The sequence below is a fragment of the Lottia gigantea genome (genome assembly GCF_000327385.1).
Source record: "Lottia gigantea unplaced genomic scaffold LOTGIsca_5, whole genome shotgun sequence".
Taxonomy (NCBI): Eukaryota; Metazoa; Mollusca; class Gastropoda; family Lottiidae; genus Lottia; species Lottia gigantea.
In genome coordinates this window covers 3,793,976-3,813,039 of record NW_008709715.1, presented here as the reverse complement: position 1 = coordinate 3,813,039, position 19,064 = coordinate 3,793,976, and the positions used below count along the sequence as shown (strand labels likewise).

At 32.4% G+C, this 19,064-nt stretch overlaps 4 protein-coding genes across 4 annotated transcripts; 1 reads left to right on the top strand and 3 right to left on the bottom strand.

Annotated features, from left to right (window-relative positions):
• The first annotated feature begins 245 nt into the window (after positions 1–245).
• LOTGIDRAFT_229116 (hypothetical protein) lies at positions 246–5,632 on the top strand. Its single transcript, XM_009062011.1, has 10 exons — positions 246–324; positions 514–1,251; positions 1,650–1,722; positions 1,924–2,017; positions 2,243–2,325; positions 2,676–2,836; positions 3,117–3,168; positions 3,399–3,487; positions 3,703–3,758; positions 3,978–5,632. Exons 2-10 carry the CDS (start codon positions 563–565, stop codon positions 4,517–4,519), a joined length of 1,839 nt encoding a protein of 612 aa, XP_009060259.1. The 5' UTR covers positions 246–324; positions 514–562; the 3' UTR covers positions 4,520–5,632.
• A 285-nt stretch (positions 5,633–5,917) lies between these two features.
• On the bottom strand, positions 5,918–9,494 carry LOTGIDRAFT_229115 (hypothetical protein; the record flags this gene model as incomplete). Its single annotated transcript, XM_009062010.1, has 2 exons — positions 9,434–9,494; positions 5,918–9,001 (listed from the first exon to the last, which is right to left on the bottom strand). A coding segment is annotated over exon 2 (3,060 nt), but the record flags the coding sequence as incomplete, so codon positions are not given.
• A 2,371-nt stretch (positions 9,495–11,865) lies between these two features.
• Positions 11,866–13,680, bottom strand: LOTGIDRAFT_84676 (hypothetical protein; the record flags this gene model as incomplete). The annotated part of the gene is made up of 4 exons (XM_009061703.1): positions 11,866–12,068; positions 12,508–12,715; positions 13,051–13,174; positions 13,514–13,680. Coding segments are annotated over 4 exons (702 nt in total), but the record flags the coding sequence as incomplete, so codon positions are not given.
• Positions 13,681–17,372: 3,692 nt separating this feature from the next.
• LOTGIDRAFT_98136 (hypothetical protein) lies at positions 17,373–17,948 on the bottom strand (the record flags this gene model as incomplete). The annotated part of the gene is made up of 2 exons (XM_009062009.1): positions 17,373–17,496; positions 17,827–17,948. Coding segments are annotated over 2 exons (246 nt in total), but the record flags the coding sequence as incomplete, so codon positions are not given.
• Positions 17,949–19,064: the final 1,116 nt, after the last annotated feature.

The following is a 19,064-nucleotide window of genomic DNA, read 5'->3' as shown; positions in this document are numbered from 1 at the left end:
AAACCCAGAATAAAAATGGCACGGCATGACATGCGTACTAAAGTATGCAGTAATTTGGCAACTCAAGCTCTAAGCAGAGGCAGAATCGAGTTTTGGTTAATGGGCATATTAATTCAGATGATTAAGAAACTCCATGTGTATTTTGAAATGCAAATACTAAAATGCGGCTCCGAAATTAGCAAAAGACTCTTACACAATTCACTTCCTGTTCATCATTCAAAGGTCAAGGCCGGTGACCCAGTTGAAGAAAATGAAAATAGAACCACGTGTGTTTATAAACAAAGTCTGTTATTAATCGAAGATTATTCGACGAACGTAAGATTTGTAAGTCCTTTGGAACATTGATATATTTGGTGTCTGGGGCAAAAAAGATTTTAAACATCTTAACGAGTAAAACAGTATGGGTGGACTCAATATTTTTCTAGCAAAGTTTTCATAGCCATTGGCATATTCTAAACTAATCAATTTTGTAAAATTTTAATATTTTCATGTCTTATTTTGTCATTTTTGTAGTTACTGTACCTGGTAGATTGGTAGATCAGTTGCTGACAGTGTCATAACCATGTCATCGACATGTGAGGAGAAAGAGATAAAGGTTGATTTGATAAATGTTAATGAAGAAGAAACTGCCTCTGATAAATCACAGCCAAATATTGAAAATAAGACTCCAGTGGTCAGTGGAGCTGCATTAGATTCTGCCACTGTAGATGAAGCAAATGTATCAGCAGAAAACCAAACCACAGTAGAGTCTGGTGCTCTTGACGTTAAACACGAATCAATCAATTCAGATGCCAGTGGAAATAAAACTGAGTCTGAAAGCAGTCTTAAAAATGAAGAATCAGCTTCAGTATCAGAACAGTCTACAGGACAGGATGATATTAAAAAGATCAAAGAAAAAGACACTACAGAAAGAGATGTTCTTTGCAATGATGATACAAAGATGGACACTTCTTTGGAGACTGTGATCAAGACAGAAATGGCTGCAGATGTTCAGACAATAGATACAGATGACAGTAAAATTACCAAAACAAACCAGGTGATGAGTGATGTTGTAATAAAAGTAGAACCCATAGACTATGATGAGCAGCCAATAATGTCAAGGGATGGTGTTGAAATTTTAAAAACGGAGAACCTAATGTCATACCGTCAGATCAAGACTGAGAAAGATGATCATGATAGTGGGACTGAAAATGATAGTGGAGATGATTCCTCAGTAGTATTTAGTGATGCTCCTGTAGTACCTTCTGATGAGTAAGATATTTTTATAGAATTATCAGAACTTTGGATGTTAACCTGAGGTTTAAATCAAAGTCTGTTTTGTTTCATTGAAATTTAGGTGAAGACATTAAAGATAATGCAAAAAGTTTTTTGAATCTTATTATGTACCAACTAGTCAGTATGTGTATTGGGGACACTGACAGGATCGATTTGCACCATTCTAATTTGAGCTATAAATTTGTCTAATTCCAGTTTGAGCAATAAATTTTCCAATTCAATTTTGAGCTATAAATTATTCTCATTAAAAATTTTGTTTCAGTTTATATCTACCCCTCTGTATGTTCTTTATCTTTAAATCATTGTGTGGAAAACTAATTTTGTTCTTCAAATCGAGTGATTCTTATGTCTATTAATGTTCATGTATTTTATAGTGAAAGTGGAGTTTTGAGTAAAGGTTTTACTCCAAAAGAGGTGCCAAGAACAAAAGGAGAATTGCTTCCAGAGGTGAGTCAGGATTTGAATTGCTTCAAGTACAGATGAGCGTGACCTTTTCAATTTTTCATGTTTTTCTTTGATCATTGGTCCAGGCTTGCAATGAAACTCAAATGCATTTGGAAATAGTCTTATTTTTGCCTTTCATATAACTTGTGGCTTTATTGTTTTCAAAGCCAGCATCTGATACACAACTTTTGATTTTTATTGTAGGACCTGCCACCTCTTGACGAATTGAAGATAAATCTAGCTAAAGATGAAAAGTTATTACTGATTGGTCAAGTCTCTGGAATAGTGAATACTTTGGGTACTGTCTTTATTTGTTTATTTTCATACCCAATATATCTGCTGAGTAGAAGTAAAGATCAATTTTTAATTTTGACAGCTGTATAAAGATAACTGTTATATCACTGTAATTCTTGCGTATCTAGCACTGGCATGAATTATTAGTGTTGCAGAACTCATTTCTTAACAATCCACTGATATTCCTACCTAATGCTTAGTTATAAAACAGTTCTGCTTTATATTTCAGTTGTTATTCAAAGTTTACCAGACACACCAGCTTTAAACGAAGATTCTGTCTTTTTCTATGAAGATAGAAAGGTGTTTGGACAGGTAAAATAATTTTGTATTTCTGTTATGGTTCTCTATTATATTGTAGCATTTTACTGCAACTATTTACTTAAATAGTTTGTCTTTGCTGTTGTTTATAGTCTAATATAACAATAATTATACATTTCAACAATTTTGACTTCATGAATTAGAGAAGAAAAAAAATTAGTTCTCCACAACCTGCAACAGTGTGTAACTGTTCCTGAAAATGTTGTAGCCGCTCATGTTTTAAATAAACTTTAGATATGTGAGTGGACAAAATATTTTGTAAAATGTGAAGTGTTATGTTTAAAAGATATCATGATGATATATCCAGGTATGTGTTATAATAATTTTAATATTTTTATTATTAGGTATTTGAGACCTTTGGTCCAGTATCCAAACCATTCTATTCTATCAGATTTAACACTATTGAAGATATCAAGAATAAGAAGATTAATATCGGTGATAAAGTATATTGTGCACCTAATTTAGAAGATATAACACAGTATATATTTCTAGATCAATTGAGACAGTAAGTGAACTTTTATTTGAATTGAACAAAAGAAAGAAAAAGAACCATAAGTTTTTGAAATTGCTCTCTGTAAATTACAGAGTCTGTGTTTATGTATTCGTGAAACAGGGCACTTATTTAGTACACATATTAAGTGTATTGTGTGTACTCAATCCAAAATCTAGATTTTGGACAATTTGATTTTCTGAATTTCTCAAGATGTGAATGTGTATTTCAATTCTTTGGTGTTCTCCACATACTTCAAGGTTCAAGTGTAATTTATGACTATTTTCGTTTGTAGAATAAAGGGATCAGATGCATCATGGAAAGATAATAATGAACCACCAGAGAGGGTAAGGTTTACCAGATCCACTTTGCATGGGATGTTGATATAAAAAAATTTTTTCATCACACGCTCACAGTTTTAGCAAATAAGCAATTAATATAAATAATTTTCTCCTGTGTGTGTTCAAATTCCATTCTTTTGATTAGTTATAAAGAATGGGATCAATGGCTGAATTTATTAAGATTAAATGAAGTTGTGTTCATTTCTTTTTAATGAAAAGTTATTTTTAAATTTTAGTGTTTAGATTATTCTGATGATGAGAGTGAAAGGAGATCTAAATCTAAAAGGAAAGGAGAAAAGGAAATAAAAGAAGAAGATGAAGAATCGTAAGTAGAACTTTTTTCAGAATTTTGTTCAAAATTCGATTTAGAGCATTTTTTTCAGAACATTTCTTAGAATTTTCAAAAAAGAAAAAAAAGGATTCTTTTCAGAACTTGAAAATTTGAACTAGATTTGTTTGTCAAATTACTCAATTTCTACACTTGATTGTGAAATATATTCTTTTGATTTCTTCTATTATGCATTTATTTATTTATTTCAGATATTTGGATGCGTTACCAGGTGCAATGGGTCAAAGGTCATCTAAACCACAAAGAAGTGTGTTCATATATTAGTAATATTTGTCTTCAGAGGTTTAACAGCATTTATTTGATGTTTTTGTTTTGTTTCAACAAGTCTATTGGGAAAAAAATAGTATTGTCTAAACAGACATGGCACATTTATCTCATTTCTATTAATGAATGGCATTTCTGCTACTGATTTGGCAAATGATTACAGTTTTGGATTCTGGTATAATACAACTTTATGTAATTTCAGGGAGAAGACAGAAAAAACACCAAAATGATAGAGATCGTCCAGCACCTGATTCTTTCCCACCCGCTAACAACAACCAAGATATGTGGAACTGTTGGCCACCTAGAGGACCTTGTCCCAGGTTTACACCACCATCAAATCAAATGAATTTCAGACAGCCTCCTCCATCTGCTCCTTGGCATCAATCTCAGCAAGGACAAGGACATCCCTGGCAACAACCTTCCATGAATCAAAGATATTTTAATCCGCAACATAATTTTCACTATCAGAACCTACCACACATGAATAGGATGCCATTTGGTAATGGAAATCCATCAAACCAGGGGAATCCTAATTTATTCATGAATAATTTGCCGAACACTGGTGGTCAAATCAATAGATTTACATATTCACAAAATCAGAACAATTTCATAAGTGGACCAAATCAGAATAATTTGTTTCAGCCTGGTTCACAGAACAGCGGTGCACCACAGATAGTGGATACCAGATTCATCCAAAATAATCAGCCCATTCATAATCCCTATCATACTGGTATTCCTAAATAAATTAGTTAATCTCTGTACATTATGTAGCATTCATTAATTTATACGAGAAGATGTGTATTGATTTTTAGGTTTGAAAGTTGAGCTTTAAACTTATACATTTTACTGTCATCAAGTTTTTGACATTCTCATTTGTTATATTTGAAATTGTCTTATGGCCACATGAATAAAAATTATGCTATTATGAATAGTTATTATAGCCATTGAATTTGTGTATTAACTGATGTTCTTTTTTGAGGGGGGGAATAAAATATCAACATTTAAATATTCCTTGATAACTTGCAATTTTAAGGATAACGATAGCATTTATGATGGTAAAGGATCACCCATGTGTGCTCTGTTTTTCTCCCAAGCCCAAATTCAACATTATTCAATGTTTAATTTCAATATAACAAACAAAATTATACAGTACAAAATATATATGTGTATAAAAGGGCTGTAGAATGAAAAAATACTATAATGGAAAAAAATAAAATAAAGTTCATAAAAAGTTTGTTGTGTATAAATCTTTTCCATCAAGGATGATATTCTTTATCATGAATCTTGAAAAATGTATGTTTAAAGAAAACCAAATCAATGTTATACCCACAATCATGTTGATACATTGTAAATTGTACATTCAAGATAGTCACAAGACATTAAAGTTAAACACATTACCAAAGTGAATTTTTAATCTTAACTGGCTTCTTCATAATAAAAAAATATGTTTATTATGTCTTAGTTTGACACTTCCTTCCTTCTCGTGAGAAAACAGATCCTAAAGATTTTAAATCCTTGTCCTTTTAATTAGCACTATATATAATAACTGGGTTTTTTCTTCGCTATAAAGGTCTAGCAGACACATAAACTAAACTTTCCGCAGAGCTTGTACTCTGTTTTTTGCTAGAACTAGGTGGTAGAAATGGCTTCAAATATATGTCATTTGAGGTAAATCCTCCATCTGGCGGTGTTATTCCATGTTCATTGGCTTGATGTATTTCTACTACTTTTCTATTCCTATACACAATATTACAGACATTACAGGCAACCCGAGATGCCATTCTGTGAACGTTTAAATGAGACTGCATAGCTGCTGTATTCTTTCCGTTATATGGACATAAATCACATACATATTTCTTGTCATTATTTACAAATTTATTTGCGGACTGCTTAAGATATTGATTAAGATCATATCCATCAATAGTACGTTCAGATCCCGCAACCATATCTGCTACCTCGTTACCTGAAATGTTAATTAGAAGTCATTAACATGGTGAAATGTTACTACATTCATCACAAATGAAAATGCTAATTGTTTTACTGTCATAAATAATAGCTATATCAAGTGAATTTATATTGATTGTCCAGACATCTTCTGTACATGTGTATGTAAGTATGTGAGTAAAAGTCAAACGCACTTACCTGATAAAGCTGATACTTCATAAGGTCTTTCAGATACTAACTGATGGATTTTTGGAAATTTTTGATGCATAATTAAATGATCTGAGAGAGATTTAATGTTAATAGTACAGTATTCACCTTCACACTGATTACACGAATACACATTACGCTTACAATTTATAGCAAATCTGCTTTCTATGATACGGAAATCGGGACAATCACGAATATATAAATCTTTCAATCCCATTAAGGCTCGTATTTTCTTTTTACCCTTCTTGAGACTGACACTAATAGGTCCTGGCACATTACTATAATCAAATGGTGCATAAGCATCAAAGTCTTCTACATTTTCAAGTTTAACTGCAGGAGAATCGCTGAGAAAATTTGTTAATGGAATAAAGGTGTTGCTCTTAGATCTACTTGAGTCTGGCTCTATGTGAACACTTTTGTGTGTAGGATTATTGTAGATTCTAAAACTTCTTCTCACAAGGTCTTCTGATGAAAGAATGCCTGATTCTCCATAACTAGTAGGCTCATCATTAGGCTCAGTTTTAATGTTTGTACTAGTACTAGCCATGTATTGATCATCATCATCTCTCTCTCTTTTAATTCTAATAGTATAATCATCATTACCAAACGAAACAGAATTATCTACTTCAGGACTTAATGGTTCTCGTTTAATTTCAAAATCCATTTCACTGTCATTTCTAGGTGGGGAATTTACAACATCAATTTCTTCATTAGATTCAAACTCTCGTTGAAGATGTACTAAATCAAAATCAGTAATTGATGATATCACTTCATCCTGCTCTACTGTAGAACGTCTTCTAGCAGCAGGTCTTTTCATTGATGATGCACGTTTCTTAGGCTTGGGTTTCACAACATTTGGTTTGATGATTGCCAAATCCATATCTGCATTTCTATTAGTTAAATCCTGTTTTCTTCTATTACAATTATTGGCATTAATTTGTTTGGATGGAAATCGCTGTAAGGCATTTTTTAATAAAGTTTTTACACTAACTTGTGGTTGTGGTTGTGGTGAACTGACTCTGTGACTTACACATGTTTCTGGTTCAGCAGAAGAAGATGGAGGATTCTGAGCTAGAGAAATAAGATGATCTAGTGTTTCAGAACCACAAACATCCAGGGGAACAAAACACGAAACTTCACCAGAATCTTTCGATACGGACTTTTTAAAATATGACATTCCTCCTATGCCGGTACTGCTTGGAATTTTCAGGTTGTTGTTGTCAATAGTTTTTTTGCTTAATATTTTATGCTTATCAATCAAGTCTTGAGAACCCTTTCTTATTTCAAATACAGCAATATCATCATCAACCTCTTTATTTTTGTTTTCTGTTTCTTTCTGATTGGTAAGAATATCAACTAAAACAGACTTTTTCTTCACTAGAGATTCTGTATCTAACTCAACATCCTTTTCAATTGTTTCTTTCACTTCCCCCTTACTATTCTCAACATTTATCTTTAATCTCATGTGCTGTTTTTCACCAGCCAGGGAAGAGCCTATACTGGTTGGTATACTGGTCAGCATATCTTTTCTAATACCAGAGGTCTTTAGCTCTCCACCTGTGATTGTGGTATTAGAGTCTGTTGCTTTAGGAATAGATGCTGTTGTGTAAGCTACAACTGGAGATGGGGATTGCTTGACAGGAAGAAAGGTAGTCTTAGGAACAGAAGCTGGATCAACCCTGCCTTGATGAAAAACCAGTTTTTGTGGAGCAGGAATTGCATCAGAAGCTTTCGAACCCTCGATTGGTTGTAGAAGAAGCTTTTGACCATCAGCAGTCTGAAGAACAAGCTGTCCAGGTTTTGGATTAAATGCTGGCGATATCTTGGGTACAATTTTAGGAGGAGCTTTTTGTGTTAGAGTTTTAGTTGTTGTTTTCACAAGAATTTTGTCACCAGGTTTATAACCAGTTCCGGATGTAGGTACAATAATGTATGGATTGTTGGCAGAACCATTTGGTAATATTATCTTCTGATTCGGTATTAAAGTTGGTAAAATCTTTTTGTGGGTTTGTGGTATCATGATTGTATTTGATGTGACTGACTGATTAGCTGGAAAAAGGATTGTATTTGATTGTGAAGATGGTAATCCAGAATAAACTATCTTCGTTCCAACTGAAGGTGTGGTAGCCTTATATGATGATGAAGCTGTTACAGGCACAAGAATGTTTTTATTGGTAGTGGAAGGAACAAGAATTGTACCATTGTTCGTCTGTGTTACTGGAATTACATTACTTCCAGATTGAATGACAGAATTCACTGGTATAAGAATTGGAGGACTGTTTCCTGACTGTTGCAACACCAGTTGCTTGGTTTGACCTGGAATGCTATTAGCTGGTAAAATGACAGACTTAAATTGGTTGTTATGTGGTTGTGTTTGATTTGGGTTGATTATTTTTGCACCCGGTGGTGGCTTGACATAGACCAGTTGTGGAGCTGTTTGAGCTGGTTTGTTGTTATTAGCTTCTAGCAATGATCTGGCTTCAGATGCTTTAAGAATTATTGGACTTGCCTGATTGTCTTGATTTACAACATATGAACTGTCACTGGAACTAACAGCATTTAACACAATGGGTGTGGCAGATAGTGATGGTTTAGAGCACACTCCTTTTATAGTTATCTTAGGTAAAAGGGAATGTGAATTGTCAGCAACTGGTAATTGTGGACTAAGTGAAGGAATTGGTATTGCTTCTGATGATGACACTGGGGTTTCATTTAAAGGCTTTTCACCGGCTGCTAAAGCTTCTTTAATTGGTGATATATTTCCTTTATCACCAAGATTCTTTTCTTCATATGGTAGGTCTTTGAATAAGTTGTCTGATTCCCATAAACCATCTTCAGAAATATTAGACATAGCATTCAGTCCACTCAAAGATATATCTTCCGATTTGTCATTATTGCTTTCAATATTTTCAGTTGTTGTAAGTGTATTTAAATCAACATCATCTTGAATATTATCAGTTTGATCTTCTCCACCTGAGGAATTGCCATCCACAAGTGTCATATCATCTTGCAGCTGATTTTCATCCTCCTTGGATAGATGAGGCGTGTCCATTTTGATTTTTGGTATTTTACAACCTATAAAATATAAATGACACAATAATCCAATAATAATCACTAAACCCATTTATAAGGTGTTACATCATTACAACCATGTAAATCATTAGCCAATATATCAATAAATTCAAGAGATCTTATAGTAAGAAAATTGACTAATCAAATTTCTGGTAATCTTTACAATTTTGATATTGCCATCATTATTCAATACAATTCTCAGAATAAGAATTCAAAATTCAATCCTTGTTGTATATACATGCTTTGTATGTATATATGGTTACAAGTAGGCTACAAGACATAAGTCATGAATGCCAAGACATTTGAGATCATACCAGTTCGCTTAATCCAGTTATTGTTATAAATATCATAAATATTGCAAATTCCAATTAGATTATCGATATTAGAGGAACAAAGCATTTGACTTGATAATAACAGAAAATAAACATACATTACCTTTTAGACAAAAGGTTTTCTCTTATACAAGATAATTTAAATTTTTATACCGTACTTCATCTGAAATAAAAAAGAGACAGATATTTTGAGTAAGGTCTCTGTCACAAGTCAGTACGTCATATTTTACAGCATTGTTGACATTTTTCATCTAGCTATCATATTTAATCACTGTTTGCGGCTAAGATATTCCCACGAGGCCTTGTTTATTCACTGGAGAAAAAATATCAAGAATTCTGGCTAAGATTTTCTACAAGTGCCGATCATTTAATTGGTGAGAAAAATCAAATATACACTCAATACAGTTTACAAATAAAAATCGCCAATTACAATCATAAACAAGTTCTTCGTGTTGCTTTTTAAACAAAATATGCAGTATATCCAAAGTTTCTTCAATTGAATGCTAATAATTGAATTCCTTCCTGGGCTATTGCTTTACCTGCCTTGTTGTGGCATATCAACTTTGCAAACACCTTATACTTCACTATCACTATTTTACTAAGTAAGCTTATTTTATTGAATAAACAGCATTAAATGTCAAAAAGAATTTTAATTTATTTGATTTATGCCATTATACATCTTAATATTTAACAGTAAAAAGTCAATGCCAGTTAGTTTACACACAAGTCACGTGACCACATGTTTGTTGTCTTCATATGCGCTAAATGTGAATTGAAATATCCAATAACATTAAAAGGAACATGTTTCAGTCTGTAGTATTCCCTAGGGTATGTCTAAAAATCATAGAAATTAATTATTTAAGCTGTCTCTTTCAATTCTGCAATATGTCATGAAGGAAATAAAACAGAAACCTTTGACAAATTATAGATCACCAACGTTTCATGATGAACCGAACAGCCTCGAAATATGGTCGAAGCAAACATATCGGCGACATGCATTCATGCTTCTAAGTGAGTTTGTTGAGAGGGTTTTTAATCTTTAGTGTAGACATAATAATAGAAATACTATTGTGGGTTTACATAAATGACATGATAATTACCTGGAAATGTGCAACATAGTAGGCAAATTGTACAACAAAGTATATCGTATTCATAGAAGAAAAATGGAGGCCTGGCTAAAAATAACTCGGATGAGTGACGTAGGCTCAAGTGTGCGATATCTGATTGGACAATGATTTGATGGAATTTCGTCACGGATAGCCTCGATTATTACATAGTTTATATTTTCATTGACAACGGAACGCCTCATATTCGAGACTACATCACATATAGTCCCGCAGTTAATATCCAGGGTGAAGGTTATAATACACATGACCCACAAATAGCCTGGCTGACAGCGACTGACCTACATTGTTCCACAATGTATTTCGCTACACACGCTGTTGTTTAGGGTGTTAATCAGAAAAATTATTAAATATATATTCTGCTATTTTCATTACTTATACCGTTTGATTACTTTTCATGACACTCTGTGAGTCTTATTCGTAGCATGGATTTGAATTTATATTTATAGTAATTTGGTTGCTTTCGATAACGAGGCTGCTAACCTAGGCCGTTAGCTTTGGCAGAAGACTGATGGCCTATAAATTAGAGTATAACATTTACAAGTATGAATTGATTCTGTGTTTTGTGACACCATCAAAAGCAAAAAATCTATTATAATATGCGACAATTTTTAAATTGTTCGGTACTAAAAAGTAGTGAAGATAGAAAAAAAAGCTTTTAACTACCGAACAACACGTCGCATAGCCTACATTGATACTGTGAACATTGTTGAATGCGTTTTCATCATACGCTTAGTAGGTATTTACATGTAGCTTATTTGCTCTCCTGGCAAAGGGCTGACAGATCTTATAACTATCAAACATTTTGAGCTTTGATTGACTTAAGTCTGGACCTATGTCAACTGTACTGCCCTCCTGTTTGAAGCGTAACATTTAGTAACCAAAAAAACATTAAAATTCTACCGTTTTATTTGTGGTTTTATTTCTCTTAGATGGTACAATAAGTTCCATTAATAATCAATACAACACAATGTTTAATTCATTCACTATTTGATTTGTTACTTCAAAATATTTTAAATAATTTGAGCACGCATTTTTATATCATAGTCAGATTGAAGAGATTGAAGAGCTTGAAAAAACATGAGTTATGTAAATATTTTTGTAATTAAAAAATAATGAAGTTTATCAAATAGTTTTCTTGATGTGAAGTAAGATATAAATTTATTTCATAGTATAAAGTCTGCCACATTCAAATCTATCACATATATACTCAATTATACAATAACATGATAGCTAACATACAAAAACCAACATCTATAAAAGTAATGTTACAATCTAATAACAAACTTCATCAGGAATCAACAGCATTATAATATTTTACTTCATTTTCATCTGGTATCACAAACTTGTATTCATTATCATAAAACTTCTTCACACAATCAATATAATTCATATGAATTTGATCAACTTGCCAGTTTGGATCAAAATGTGATAGAAATGGATCATTATCAGTTTTGATGTCTAGAGTTTGTGTTTGTGATATCGGTATACGTAGTCTATAAGAGTGAAGCATCATTCTATATGGTTCTGTATCTTGTCTATTGCTATATGTATAATCACCGACTATTAGATGATCTATATGCTTACAATGTACTCGTAACTGATGTGTTCTACCTGAAAAACAAGGTTCAACATAGAGTTTGCAGGGTGATTAAAAAAAACTTGAGAGCACAGTTAGCATCAAATCATCTTCACTATATCCATTTCCAATCTACTATGAAAGCTTTAAACCCATCCTTATCTTGGCTTTAAAGCCCTATCGCCTTTCTTGATTATATACAAGAGTTATCAACTTCTGTACAGTGTAAGCGGCATAACTTCCCTCTAATGATGCTTGGAACACTTTCTTATGCGTCAGCAGCAATTTGAATTATCATCTGCTAGGTGCCATGAATTTGAATCCTCCTAATCGTAAGTAAAATTCCACTTTCAACCCCTTTCAATCAATGCATAATATAGTCAGCCCTTTTGAACTGTACCACAGCCAATGTTAACCTTGACCCTTGATGAAGATATTTGCTCAGCAGCATTGAAATCACAAACTGTTTCTTACCAGTAAACAGAACAAGTAGTAATTTAGTGGCAGGAGAACCATTATAAGTTCCAGTTTCTAATTTAACACCAAAAGTTTGGCAATCTTTGGAGTTTTCATCTAGTTCATCTTCAGCAACTTTCATTTTGTGAGGTTCATTTTCTTCTCTAATGTGTCTACACAATGGTACATTTATCATAAACTGAGTGGGCTCAACATGGCCATGTACCTGGAAATATGAAGTTCAAATCAATTAAGTTCTCTGACTTTGACTCAAGATCTCAGTTACCTCAGGGATAACTAAGTCCCCCAGCAGGGGCACTTGCTCGTGGGTGGTGTGTAATGAATATACCAAATAAACAATATTAGATATGTAAACTGTCCAGAAGGGATACTGTGTTAAAATACCCAGATGGATGAGTGTGACCTGCCTCAATAGCACCCCAGATTGCAACATTATCATCTACCATTATGTATTATGATATTAGCCATGAAGTCATGTAAGAAGGTTAAAATCCATTAATTTTAGCATATGTTTGGGAATTGGAGTGCAATTTTACTTACAAGAGCTAAATAATGTTTCAGGACATTTCTTTTTTTAAGGCTTTTAGCAAACTTTGCTGCTGAAGATTTATTCAAACTAATCAAAACAACACCACTTGTTGCATTATCAAGCCTTTGCTGAAACCTGAAATAGACCAGAAAAGTCAAAAAATAAACATACTGTATTAAAGAACAACACTACAGTATATTTTTAACAAACTATTAATCTATCAATTTTAGACAGGAAAAATTGAAATGGTGTGTGTATATAGAAATGTTTTCAGATGTGCATAAACCTTTTGACTCGACTCCACTAATCATGTAAGCTTATAGTTCTGAACCGCCACAATATAACATTCTAAACATCTAAGTCATATTCCACAGCAAGGATTAACTGTTAGATATGATTAATTTAAATCCCATCCAAACTTGAAAACTACATAGACTACTCCAGTCTAAGATCAAGAAGGCAAGATGAACAAACCTAAATCCATAAAATACACTATTATCACATAATTCCGGAAAACTTGCACGCAGCTGTTTGTCTACAGTAACAACATCTTCTAATGAATCAGATGCCATTTTGACATCAAAACTTTTGTCAATAGCAAGAAAATTGTCATCTTTATACAAAATCTTCTTTTTTTGCAATATCAATGAATCATCCATTCTTCTCAATTTTCTCTCAATGGGAATGACATCCGGCTTTTTAATATACTGTGCAGTTAATTTTGCCACGTTGACCCATAATGGTCGAATTCTCTTCAAAGCAGTATACACAATTTTACTAGATATTTTATCCATTTGGCATTTACTTGGCTTCACCAATTCATTTCATAACAACAACCAATTCCATTACATAAACTATAATTTTTGTTTACCAGCATGCTCATTACAATTACCTCCCTTGAAACAAATTTAGGATTTGTACATTTAAGACGAAACGCAGTTTAATTTATTCGTTCGATTAATATTGTCTGCTTCTAAATTCTAAATCCTATTTCTATGTAGTCCTAGTATGATTTTTTAAAAATAATTAACTCGATACTCGATGGTTGGCAAAGTATTGAAGAAAAAAACAAAGGTTTGCATTTTTAGTTTTCCAAGACTTCGGCTTCACATTTTTTCTTCATTTAACAAGGCCAACCCAAGTAAAGTTTCACTGGCCCACAAATAAATTAATCACTTTGGTAAGTGTAACATGTATTTTTAAGAGTTGTTCTTTCAACATGGATTTAGATATGTTTGTAGATTTACTATGGAATACGTATTTGTGTCTTATTATAAGCAAATAGAAATATTTGGTACATGTAATAACAGTTGTCTACTTTCGTTTTCTAAATAAAGGATGATTATGATTTTTGCTGTGTAGCATGAATAACCCAATCGTAAAAAACTATATTTCCATTACTCTGCATACAAAGGTATAGAGCTAGGGGAAGCACCTGCCTGCTGGAAGTAGGAGTACAGTAGAGGGCCTGGGGGTGTATGGGCAGTGCATATAGCCATAATCCAAGAGGATAATATGGAAATTTGATATTGATAAATCTTAACTCAGTCTCAAGTTTAGCTTTTACATCAACGCCAATGCTAAAAATTTTGAAGTTGATATTTCAATTTATACAAAAATGATTGCTAATACCTGCTAGTATGCAATCACAACATTGTTGTCTGGACATCTGTGGGACATAAAAGATAATTTAAAGCAAACTGTATATGGCTGAAATTTTGAGATCAAACATATATTTTTCTAGAAAATCGTGTTATCATAATAGTATGCAATAAACTTTATATCTATATATTTCCAGATCCCTGGCCTGACTGAAACATGGTTTATTATTACCTGATGTTAGTACCAAGTACCATCATTGTTTTTAGTTTATGTTTATTCTTTCGATGGCTGGGTTTAAAGTTTTTTGAACACAATTGAAGAACAATATACATCATGGTTTCATTCAGTTTCTGTGATGTGATCAACAAAATTGAATTACTAGGATGTGTATGGTCAAATGAGGAATGTTAACATGTCCCTTTAATGTCTGGGACACTTTTGTGTGGATTTCTTTTAGGATGGAAATACACAAGTGACTATCATATGGACTGGCTTTTTATGTTGTTCATCAGTCCTTAATACTAAACCATATTGCTATATGGAAATTTTGTGATTGAATAAATGATGCATGATCCAGAGAATTTGTCCAATAAATGTAAATGGAACTGATTATGTAGCATCTATTCTATCTGATGCTTTAGTAAATTTTTGAGTTTAAGTGTACTTATTTCCCTTGGATTACTTTGTAATTTCCCAATAAACCGGATTCAGAACATTTTTAGATTAACTTAGATTGAACCAGTCAAGGCCAAGACATTTTAGTGAATTGTTGTATTTATGGTATAATCTCACCAAACCAAATGTTTATGAAATCACATTTGCCAATCATTTTTTTAAAAATATTAAACCTAAATTGAATAGAGTCCTACTTTTGATTGATAAAATGAGAATCGAAAAAATCTTACATGGAAAAGGATAACGAAACAGAAGGAAAAATGCTGGGAGGAAGTGTGTTATTAAGGTGAAATGATCAAACCTTATATTTCTAATGATCAAAGACAAAAGGTATGCAACTGAAAATTTATTTTTGAATTTTCATGTAACTATTTAAAAAAAATAAGACATCACTGTGGTCTGGGGGTATCATGTACGCACAGGTTCATTTGGAAGAATACATCTATATGAAGAGTCTATTTAGGAAATATAAATTGGGTGTTCTGAGGCATAACAGGTTGGACACAGGTCATTTGCTTATGTTTAACCTGGTGGAGGTGGTTAGGGTTCCAAACTTGGTCTGTGTTTGAAAGTGATCTTGAATAAGTTGGCTTTCCAGTCAACACAGCATATCCATAAGAGATCAAGGCTTTCTGAACTTGTTTCTTTTACAAGCCATCAATTTTAAATAAATCAAAATAATGTAATTATGATATACAAACTTTATTTATATATTACCTATTGTCTTATTGTAGACATTATATAGGTAAAAAGGGTACAATATACAATGTGTCAATTTGAGTTTATGTTAAAAACAATGTCACAATATATTCTGTAAATATATATAATATTCTTATATTTACAAGACTTAATCCTTTATATATAAATTTATTATTACTTTGGTATCTTATTGTTTTAGCTCTTGTTGTTTCATACATTAAAATCTAATTTAGTGGTTCTAAAAGTGGTGCCATATCTAGTATCAGTTTTATTGAAGTTTGATATTTCCAAAACCCATTAAAATTAATAGCAAGATTATCACAGAAATGACTTCAAGAAAAGGCACAAATATCTAAAATGTAACCCTAATACTGGTTTATGACGCAATATTTTTCCCTTACAGACATCATATAATTCATAAAATAAATAATAACAATATTTGATTTTCTTTTAAAAAAAATAATAAAAGATGTTAAAATAAATTAATCAAAGCACTTTTCATTCCACTAATTTTATTATCTATGTATAAAAATTACTCCATTTGATTTTGGGTTGAATTTTTTGGTTTAAATTAAATTTAAGATAATTGAAAGTTTTTAACATCGATCAGCTATCTCCTGAAGTTTTGATTGTTATTTTGTACCCTGTACTATTAAAACCCGTCATAGACATAAGTTTGACCATATTTTAAAGTTTAAAATACACATCTACATACACCACATAAAACACTGATAAATTACATACATATATTATCTAACTGATAATTTTCATCTAGCTACAAAAACTATTGAAATTTTTCAGATATTAACATTCATGACTCATTTGTGAAGAATCATGAAATCCAAACACAATTCCAATGTTTTTCTTTTAAATCAAAATTAGCAATCAGATAAAATATGTATGCAAGAAACTGTTTAATAAGCCTTCCCCTGAGTCAATAAAATTAAGATAACATACAACTATTTACATGTCTTTACATACAAACAAATATTCTGGCTTGACTAGCCATGCCATGGCTTTGGCCATTTGTCATATACAAAATATATATTATATACCGTTTTCTATATAATAGACATCTTTGATAAGGTTTTCTTCACAATCACAACACCATGACAGTCAAAATATCATGTCCTTATTTGGTTTTATTTGTGCACAACTCTAAATTTTGCTTCACTTCTGCTCGCTGGGTTACTACTGATGATTGATGGGTATTGCCATACACAATGACATCATCAAAATACTGCATTGACATTCTTTTGTATATTGGACGAAAGAAAGTAAAGAATGCTGCCTATTTCAATGATGTGATCACAATTTTTTTTTTAAGTTACAATTTTGCCACAATAACTGCTATTTATTCAATTTTGTCCACCTTGGCAACTATTTTGTTCTCCCACATTGGTAGAACAACACTATCATCACTAATTTGTTCAAATACGGCTCCTTCTCCAAATTCATCACTATCTCGTTTGAAGAAATATCTGAAAATAAAATTAGACATCAATATTACGAAGTCTAAATTTACTAAATAAAATCTGTATGTAGCATAAAGATAATTGAATTAAAGATTACGGAGGCTAGAAGTACACTGGGCATTGAATCCCTTCAGATTGATTGCAATCATATCCCCTTTCAACTCACATATATAATCACTTTTAGAAATCTTCATATGCAGTCACTATTGAAGGTCTGTGATACAACCACTTATATCTTAAATTTAAGACTAATGCAGTATGTCCACCAGATAAAGTCTATTTCTCCTAAATTCATCAGGCTCCAAAAAGATAGATGTCTCTTGTAATAATACTTACTTGAATGTTCCTTTCTTGGTAATAAGAGTTTTGAACTGGCCGAGGGTGATATTACGACCTGGTAAAGTATGACGATATGGTATGGGTTCGGCACCGAAATATATCCCAACTACAGTAGTATTAGAGTTTGAGGTAGAGATGTTGGCACTATTTGATTTGTTTGATAACACTGATCGACTGAAATGAAAGAAGAGGATGAAATTAGTTTGAGATTTGAATACAACACAAGTCAACTTTATATTCCATTTAGCTTGATTTAGATAACTTCCAATTGTCAGTTTATAGTAGGCCAGATGCATTTAGACATTGATCTTAGCTTGCGGTTGATTCAGTCAGCCTTCAGGAATATGGGCCTAAATGTTTTTTGGGGATTTTGGAAAACAACATTAATTTCTGGAAAGAAAGATATGTAGGACAAACATGAATCATCAAGATTTATCTCCCTTCAACCACAAAACTCTGATTATGATTTGTAATACTTACTCTAATGTTTGGGTTCCACCAGATCTATCTAGTTCAGAAGGTACAGTTTTAGCAGAAGGCATAGTTCTAGTATTGGATGCACCAGACGGCACAATGTGACCTTTTGGTACTCCAGCAAAAGATCTGGAAGATAAAAGAAACACATAAAAAATCAGAAATAATCCATTATTCAGTGAAACAGTTTTCCATAACTTCTCTTTAAAGTGAGGTTCACATCCACATATTTGGCTTATCCACTAATAACAGAATCTTAGCTTATAGAATTCTATAAAACCATAGCTCTTTGCAACACAGAAGTGGCTTCTGTCATCTGAAATTTATCTTGAATTAAGACTTACTTTGATTTGATGGGTGAGCCAGCAGGATAATCTTCCAACCTTCGTTTAGCCTCTTCTAGCTGAGTACGAGTGTTGGGTTGAGGTGGTAAAGGCATCATAGAATCCTGGGCAAATGGTTGATTTGGTAAAACTTGACTTGGTGCAACCCAAGATTGTAAAATGTTTCCACTTCTTTCCACTGATGTTGACCTACTATTAGTATGTGTTCCACTATTTCCACAAACTTTTTTCGAACTGTTCAAAAAAGAAAATGACATTGCATAACTATTCAAGAAAACAATAACATCAATTATAAAAGATAGGTTATTTTAGGCCAGAGTATCAATAATACCTCCAATGATTAAACATGGCCTAGTAACTGAATATGAATACTTTAAATGGAATAAAAAATAAAGTATTTGATCGCCCTAACCTTTG

Coding starts and splice junctions, on each gene's coding strand:
- LOTGIDRAFT_229116 (XM_009062011.1), top strand. CDS start 563: ATGTCATCGACATGTGAGGAGAAAGAGATAAAGGTTGATTTGATAAAT. Junction 2,837..3,116: donor TTTCTAGATCAATTGAGACA/GTAAGTGAACTT, acceptor TTTCGTTTGTAG/AATAAAGGGATCAGATGCAT. Junction 3,169..3,398: donor ATAATGAACCACCAGAGAGG/GTAAGGTTTACC, acceptor TTTAAATTTTAG/TGTTTAGATTATTCTGATGA.